This window comes from Physella acuta, unplaced genomic scaffold (assembly GCF_028476545.2).
Source record: "Physella acuta isolate Inbredline_101_S28 unplaced genomic scaffold, ASM2847654v3 ptg000308l, whole genome shotgun sequence".
NCBI lineage: Eukaryota > Metazoa > Mollusca > Gastropoda > Physidae > Physella > Physella acuta.
Window position 1 is genome coordinate 1075871 of NW_026731827.1, and position 9403 is coordinate 1085273.

At 36.7% G+C, this 9403-nt stretch overlaps 1 protein-coding gene across 1 annotated transcript; it reads right to left on the minus strand.

Annotated features, from left to right (window-relative positions):
- Positions 1-1281: 1281 nt before the first annotated feature.
- Positions 1282-6186, minus strand: LOC131940117 (tyramine receptor Ser-2-like). Its single transcript, XM_059298694.1, has 4 exons — positions 5931-6186; positions 4043-4169; positions 3025-3942; positions 1282-1420 (listed from the first exon to the last, which is right to left on the minus strand). Exons 1-4 carry the CDS (start codon positions 6184-6186, stop codon positions 1282-1284), a joined length of 1440 nt encoding a protein of 479 aa, XP_059154677.1.
- Positions 6187-9403: the final 3217 nt, after the last annotated feature.

The window sequence follows — 9403 nt, forward strand, 5'->3', positions numbered from 1 at the left end:
CTTTGCGCTCACGGGAAAGTCCATGGCGCCAAATCTAACCATGCAGGGGCATCGGAAACGCTCCTGGTTCAATATTGTCAACGATTATTGTTACCCGTCCTGTCTTTAGTGTATAGCCTTTTTTTAACGAACATAAGCGCCATGGTGTTCGCAGGGGGAGTCCGGGACGCTTCGGGGCGTGAAATCCACGGAGCGCCGGCGGTTGCGCCTGTTAAGTTTTTAATATGGTAGTACCCCTTACCCGTTTTGTAGGACGCGCGATTAACGGATGCCAAGTGCTAACATACCCGCTCTGGAACTCTGGGCGCCAAATTGTGTATTGACGAAAATCGCAAACTCCCCGGCACTGCCCATGTCAAATTTTAATAATTTTGTTCACAGAAACCTTCTCGGGAGTATTCTCATCAACTCCACAAAGTTTTATAGCACTCGGATAAACGGTGACGAAAAGCATCCGACTTTCATTTCTTTAATATACCGTATATAGAGAAAAATCACACCATCCCGGGGCTCCACCCTTGCGAAATTTAAAAAGTTTTTTTAAAGAAACCTCCCCCGAAGTGTTCTAATCAACTCCCCAAAGTTAGATGGCGATCGAATGAATAGCGTCAATCCGCAATCGACTTTTTTATATACCGTATATAAAGAAAAAACAGCTATCATTTATCATAGAACCATATATATATATATATATATATATATATATATATATATATATATATATATATATATATATATATATATATATATTCAAGTATTATTCTGCTTTTTTCTTTTTCCTTCTTTTCTGCTGTTAAAATGTCACATATTATGTTTCTGTCTTGAAACAATTGAAATTTTTTAAGAAAATATTATTTCCCTGCAATCTTGTCTTTTTGGAGTTTCCGTGTTTCTAAATTTTATAGGGATTTTCCTACAATCCAATTTAGGATCGCCCCAAGTGTCTGGCTTGTGTTTAAAAAGCCAACATGCAAAACAAATCATATTATTTGCCTTAAGCGAATATATACATGGCAGTGTCGTATTATTTCCCAAAAACATTTCGTATGTTGTTTTTTTCTTGTACCAGTAACATTTTTGGGGGGAAAAAATGTATAGTCATCTTTGAGGCCTGGTTGACACCGAACAAACTCAAGTAATGCAAGTACTAGATCCAATGTTAGGGTGTACCTCAAAAAAAAAATCTGGAGGGTGTTTCGGATTTGTATCAATTATAGAATTAATTTGACTAGCCTTGTTCTGTCAATATCGTCTTCTAAGTGGGATGTCTTTTAAAATATCTTAGAATAACTTTTTGTCTTGAGTCTCGACGGCTTGATTCTGCAAATCAGATGATGTGGTCGCTTGTATATTTTGTACTTGGGTAGATTCAGACACTTTGCCCTCTGGTTGTGTTGTTGTCGATGTTGAAGGCGTGCAGCTTGAAAAATATTTCTTAGTTTTGGCACATTTGGATGATGTTTATTGGTGATCTGAAATGTCTTTCAATTTCTTCCTCTCCCACCCTGAATATTTCTCTTATACTGGTTTTCTTTCCATTTAATACCCTCTTAAATAGTGAATTTGTGCCGCTCTTGTCTTGGTCGCAATAGATTTAGTTTGATACACCAAAGAATTTAAACGGGACAATTACCTTTTGATAATTACCAACTATTCGAAACCTATTCAAACAAAACAACAGCTGAGCGTATAATTATTTATTCGATCATTAGCGATTTAAATTGAGTTGAGTTATGTATAATATTTTCTTATTTAATTATTCTTAAGCAAAATCATTATACAGTGGACTTTTCAAATGCTACAACCCGTAGAGATTTTTAAACATACCAGTGCATTGTAATGGATATCTTTAAAATGGCAAACCAATAGAGCTGTTATTAATACCTGTTGTAAACATAGACGTTTTATAAATGGTATTATGATTGTGACGTAGATGTCTATAACGAAATTGTGTAGGCATGGAGAGAGTGTGTTCGAGAGTGGCCTCCCCTTGAAAGTGGTGTGCTAGCGGGGGGAAAAAGGCGTGTGAACAAAGCAGTGTGTGAAGCAATGTGGTGTGGTGTCAACAGTATACCTACTCGTCCGCTTTCTTATGTTCATGTTTCTTGTTGTTGGTGAAAATTACCAGTAAACTATACAGATTCTCTTTATGGATTGTGTTTATTAGCAATTGTTACACTTGGCCCTAACGTATCCAAAAATACATAAGAAGCCGATTGTAACATGATTTAACACCAGCTTAGTTCTATATGCTTAATTGCTGCATGAAAGAAATCTTGTGATTTTCATCGATGTATAGACCGAAAATAAACTGGCGAATTTCGTTGTTTAAAACTTTGAGTTTAAAAAGTTTCCAAATAGACGCCACTTTGCCGAAAATTGCCAGAAGGGGAGCCGCTCCCCTGCTTCCCCGCCCCCCCCCCCCCCTGCGTACGCTACTGACAATACACCTTGTGGATTGCTCCGCTTTGAAAACGTATTTTATGTATTTTGTATGTCTGCCTTACATATGCAGCACAATAAAGTTCACAGTGACACTTGAATATGTTACGTCTAGTGAATTTCGTCAGACTACAAGTGCATCAGTTTTAACTGGATTATGTATCATTAACCGCTGAATTGTTATAAAATATGGACCATATTTTAATGGTTGTTAAATGCTCTTTAAGAACTTTTTATCAATGGTTTAACATATTCTTAGTACATTTGTCAATGCGCATGCCAATTTAATGTGAAATACATAATATAATCTGGTGAAATCTTGAATGTAAAATCCTATTAAACTTAGACTTTAGAAGGGCGTAAGCTGAGAAGGGCGTAAGCTTAAATCAACGAAAAGGAAATAAAACTTGACAGTTTCATCAGCCTACAGCTATATGGAGCAATGATTAAAACATTCCTGTATAAATACATTTGATACATATGCTACAGAGAAATGAGATTATCTATGAAAGAACATAGTGTTAGCAATATTTTCAAAAGTTTTTGCTGACAGCAAAAAATGACACATTTATAGCATCTTACCTTTCAAATAAATACTTAAGTAGAGATAAACATTCACGTCTAAAGCTTTGATTACAAATGCTGTAAATAAACGGATTAGCTGAGCTGTTCACCAAGAACATAACAAGGAACAAGTTTAAAATTGAAACTTCTGCCAACGACAATTTACCGGTTAAATTAAAGGCGACACATATCAACAGAGAAACAAGGGTACTAAGGTAGCAAATGATGTAGGTGACGCTGGTTGCTACTAGCATACGAGTTGTTTTGCCTTCCTGTTTTTTGTGTTTTGTTTGCTGGATTTTTGTATTTTTGTGACTTGATGTAATGGTCCCTGAAGACACGTCTGTAGTAGTCGTTGCAGGAACAGCTATAGTGATTACTGGAGTTGGACCGGCTATCTTGTTTTCAAACGATACATCTGTGTCACTGACATCAGTTTCTGTTTCATTCGTAATATCGGTGGTAAAATTGTTGCAATCCTGACTTACGTCATTTTTTCTTGACATACCCTGCTCAAGTACTTCTTCTGCTTCACTGCGTGACTCGTCTGAAGGTCGAGTGACTTCTACTTTAATCTGCTCAATGTGTTGTAGCCGATTATTTGTTACTATCGATACCACACCTGGGGATATTCGGCGTCGTCTGGCTTCTATACCAATCAGAATGTAAAGCGTCGAGAGGGCCACAGAACAGGTAATGAAGACCAGGATAAACAGCCCGTGGAAAATCTTGGGCCAGGGTGAGTGGACATACGCGTCAGATACTCCACAGTTGTAGCCAGTGATGCCCTTATGCCCAGTGTCTGCCGTAGTAATGCCATAGAAAATTACAAACGGTACGCTGACTACGATCGACAATACTACAACAAAGGCGCAAATTGTTTGTGTTGCTTTGTTGTTGATTTGTTTTCCAAAAGGTTTGCAGATCTTCCTGTATCTGAGAAAAAGATAGATATTTTCTATTTTCCCTTAAAACAACATTTTTAACAACTAAATATGGAGCTAAATTGTAAATTATCAAGAAACACTTCACTTACCTAATTATGGCCACAACCAACAACAGAATTGCCGATGTCCACGATATTACACTGAGAAAGAAAAAGTACGTCTTACAAATGGTGACATTTGTGAACGTCCAGGTGTGGCTTTTCTTATAAATTATACCTGTAATGAAAACAAATATTAAAAAAAACAGTGTCATTGTATGGGTATTTGTGAGGATGCAAGTTATACCAGAGATTCTTCCAGACACCTCTTCGTCCCGTCCCAAATTATATTACACCTTTTTTTTGGGGGGGGGGGAGGTTAGACGTTCTACCGTCGGGGGGGGGGGGTAGGAAATAGACGTTCTACCATGGGGGTGGGGGAGTAAAGGGGCTTTGCCCCGGCAGAAGAGAAATTCTTGACGCAAAACATTTATAACATTAGACACATAATTTAGGCCGTAATGTCAGTATTTTGATTATTGATTATCGATGACGTCATTTCTTTGAGGGGGGAGGGGAGGTCGGCTTCACCTCTACCCGATGAGATGCATGAAAGAAACTCTTCACGGAAAACACGTTAAAGTTTAGACACATTAATTAGGCCGTAATGTCTGTGTTTTTATTATAGAGCAGGGGTCTCCAAACTTTTCAGTCCGAGGGCCGCATTACCCATCAAATTTCAGTTCGGGGGCCAGTTTCTTCCAGGCATGTCTTTGATTTTTCTGGGCAAAGTTCCTCAGCCATCACCAACAGACGATTTTTCCTTGGACAAAAAGATCTCCGCGGGCCGGATGAGAGGACCTCGCGGGCCCGTAGTTTGGAGACCCCTGTTATAGAGTATCGATAACGTCATTTCTTTATAAACTAAGTTTGTCCTTAAATACTTGACATAAATCTTTGCTTTTTAGCTTCAATGGTCATCTAATTTGAGAAAACATGGGATTTATCTAGCTAGCTAGGTTCTAGATCTAGATTTAGATCTAGAAAAAACTAGACTTAAGACTTAAGCTAGCAGTATAATCTAATCTAGATCTAGCTCTGTCTAAGTCTAGAATTTATGTATGCCAATAAAAAATTTTCTATACTAAACTACTTCTGGCCTTAATTATTTTATATAAATCTTTGTTTGTTTAGCAATGGAATTGGCTAATTTGAAATAATAGGGCTATTCGCGTAACTGGTTTCTTACTTTGCAGTACATAATACAAGTAATTCTGCATTAGATTACAAGTGCCAAATAGCTAAGATGATAGTGTAATGGTTACCACGCGGGCGGTTTGGGTTCGAGATACATCATGACAATGATACTTTTTTAAACGTGAATGATAACGCTGCCTATCCGGACCTCGCGTGACACAGGGCAGGTGAAGTAGAGTTCATCTGCTTCTGTGTCCTCAGCATATGCAGGGATAGTATGGTCATAACCATGCTCGGCCGAAATTAGTGTCAAAAACGATAAAAAGATGTTGCCTGAGACTTGGAAAGGTAAAGACTGGACAGGTAAAGTAGAGTTGGGGATGTGAAGAGTTCACCTGTGACATCAGCCAATGAAGGGATAGTGTGGTCAGACCAATGCTCAGCCGAAATAGGTGTTTTTTAAAGACAAAAATGTCAGAGGTGTGACCGCCTTTTTTAATGTGGGGTCTGTGTTGTGTTTTTTTGTTGTTGTTTTTTTTTTTTTGTGGGGATAAGTGAAAGATGTGATGTCATTTATGGACGACCCCTGAAACCCACAGTTGTCCAAAGAATGACGGGAAGTTTAGTTACTACTAATAATTCAACATATTTCACTACACTTTTGTTATAAGTACAATACAGAAAATCATCTTATTTTAGCCTATCATTTGCCTATAAAATGTTGAAAACAATTTTAAAATAAATATTCTAGCATGTGTTTCTGTTAATGACTTTCGACAATTGTTATAAAAAAAAATCTTACCTGGAATCAAAACAAGATTAGTGAGTGTGTCCATCAGAGCTATAAACTGGATCAATATTACAGTTGGTGTTTTGTTCCGTTTCCGTGAATAAACAATTAGAATTAGGGAATTCCCGATGATTCCACTGACAAAAGCCAGAGCCATAAATAAAAATGATGGGATATTGGCAATGTTGTTGTCAAACCGGCGCCTGTTCAGATACTCCCATAATTCTGCTTCTGATACATTGAATGAAGCATTTGGTTGGTTTGCCATTGTTTCAGTTGTTATATCTGATATAAGAGCCTCGACTTTTTATAAGTAGCTGCAAGTACTTGGTGTGACTTACTGATTAAAATTTGACTTCAAACAACCAAAGACTAAAACAAAATCTTACTAAACGCTGCTCATTCTTACACTTCTCGAATTAAGGATCAAACACAAAAAGACAGTAATCAAAAACGTATTCGCTGTCTACTAGACCTCCATAGAGTCCAAGTTTCAATTAAACTAAGACACAAGTTTGCAATCTTAGCACTCAAAAAAAAAATTAAAAATCCAAACGATTAGCAGAGATGTGATTCGCGCTTGTCTTTTAGGCGGATGTAAAATTATAGCCATTTCATTTTTATTGTTGTTTGTTTTTTTACTTTATTGTGAAATTTAGCCTTGTGCATTATGTATGAACTGTAAAATAGCATTGTTGTATGCTTATTTTAAAAGCAAATTATTTGAAACAATGATTTAGTTATAAAATGATGTTCTTTGACCATACATGTACTGCATCATGATGTTTGTATAAATAGAAGGATCAAATGCGAGATAAACGATCAAACAATAGACCACTTATCTGAGTACCGCGCAAGTGTTTCAACACTTAAGTTTTTTTGTGTTTGCTAATGCATTTAATTCACCAAGTCCACTCCTGTCATTTATAAGGTTTTTTATTGTTCTCATCAGAGTTGGCGTTATGTCTCCCATAACAAGTTTACTTTCTCGTTTTGTAACTTATTTTGTTTTGAGACTTACATTTACATTTGCTTACCCGGAACTATTCTTTCTAGTTTCACACAGATCCGGCATCTACATTATACATTTAATATATGTTTGATGATTTGGTCAATTCTTCCAGTTTTTCGTCGACAAGTTATCGATTGGCTGATTCCCGCGGGCTTTCACCAGCCAACGTCACGCTATCGAGGTGGTATCTTCATGAGCGGGATTTGTTATGAAAATGTGTTCATCTCTAGTTTTTCTACTCACAATATATCCACTGATGGGTGGTTAGCCCAGGTAGTTACCCAAGAGCCGTCCTAGTCCCGTGTCTAAATAACGATCTGAGAGGGGTCGGCGTGGTCGAGTTGGTAAAGCTCATAGCTGCTAAACCGAAAAGTCTCGAGTTCGAACCCTCGGGCAGAGGAGACTCGTTAGCTGGGGACACTTTTCTAGAAGAGACAACTCCAAAATCAAACAACTGCTGCCTTGTAGTTTGTTCTTGATTAGACAAAGTCTATGGAAAAGCAGGCTGACATTGGAGTCAATGGCCTCAAGCTTACATGCTTAGCGTAACGGCCCGGTGGAAAACCACCAAACTTCTCTCACTCCCAGGATTCCCCTACCTGACCCGATCTCCCACAACGGGACAACTTCACGTGGTAGACCTAAGACTGGAACCCCCATGGTAAAAGAAATGTAGGCCGACCAAAGCAAACCTGGAACAAATCAGGGTCCGATGAAGCTGCAGAATCTTTGCTCCTAAGGGGGTACGTAGTCAAGTCACCTGTAACGGCGAGAATATGTACTGAGATTGGGGAGACATCATCATTTTTCAGGCTTTAAGAAAATGATGATTTAAATGTTAAAGAAAAATAGTTTATTTAGGAATAACTTTTAAAACTGAGTTACTAAAAGAATTGAAAGAGACGTAATGTAATAGAAGATGGGGGATAATGAAATATTACGTTAAAAATTCTAAATTAGTTTAGATTATCTCTCTTGACGGGATGGTATTGCGTTAGGCAAATAAATATGGCTGTTGTTCACCTTCTAACATAAGCTATAAATATCTACTAAAGTCAAATTGGAAACATTAATAACTACTCTGATCAGCATTAATTTCTCACTTTTAATCCAGAAATGCTTCGGTAAATTTAATATAATTTGATTATATATATATATATATATATATATATATATATATATATATATATATATATATATATTTATATATATATATATATATATATAATGGGGCTCGATAAAAAAAAATGCGGGGGGGGGGTTAATAAGTTTTGCCCAGGGTGCTAAATAATCTGGCGCCGGCACTGTATGTGAATATATGATACTTTTAATATGATGATATTGGATGCCTATTGTTTGAATTATCTATATAAGATAACGTTTTCATTACATATTTTATTGTGCGGATTATGTTTGATGAGTATTTCATTATATATGTGAAATAATTAGATAAATCTTTTACGTGTTTGTTAGAATTGTTACATTTAATACATAAAGCTCAATTCTGTATGTTTGTATGTTTGTAATCGAGGATTACAAAGGAAAATAAGAAAAAACGGAAAAAAACGAAACCTCGATGGATTCAAGAGTTAGATTAATAAAGTGCTCATGGTCTAAATTTACGAGTTAATAAATTATTATTGAAAGTCGTTCAAAACAATTTTCATTTTATATACTTAGAACAATAATTTTCAATTACGAACATTACATAAAAAAATTTAAAAGTGTATTAACGTTTATAAAATTTATAAAATTGTGTCTGAAATGTATTTGCATTTTGTCCTTTAGCTCTCATTACGTCCCTTGATTTGGAAAACACAGTTACTTCCCTTTAAAAAAAACCATTAAATCGGGGGAAGAAAGAATTTATTTTTATTTCTTTGTTTTGGAGTTAGGAAAAAAAATAATTACATAATTAGCGGGGATTGATTAAGTGCAATGCCGTTGGTAATTAAAATACTGCCTTTTATTTATTCTATACACGGAACATACTGTTTACTAATTATTATTTTTTTTAAATCAATAACATTTAACAAGCCAGGTCCCACAAGTCCTATATGTTTATTTCTTTCCATTTACGGTATTATAATATATAATTTTGTTCACTAAATTGAAATAGGCGCGTCCGCCGGCGCACCTGCACTGTTCGATTTGGCGCCCTGTGCTATCACCTGAGCGCTATGCTGCATAATTTCGTTTTAAACAGTGCGATAGACTATGGATAAGAAAGGTTATTATAGTCTTTAAGTTAATCGAATCCGGGCGCCCTCCGGCACCCCGATAGGGTGCTATTTGGCGCCCCGGGCCTTCCCGTTTTCGCTATGGTACCTACGTTCGCGTAAGTAAGTTCAAAAGACTATGAATAAGTTGAGTACTATAGTCGTTTACTAAGTTGAATCAGGCGGTTACGCCGCACGTCGTCATTGTGCAATTTGGCGCCCCGGGCTAGACTGTTGACACTTTGAGTTTATCT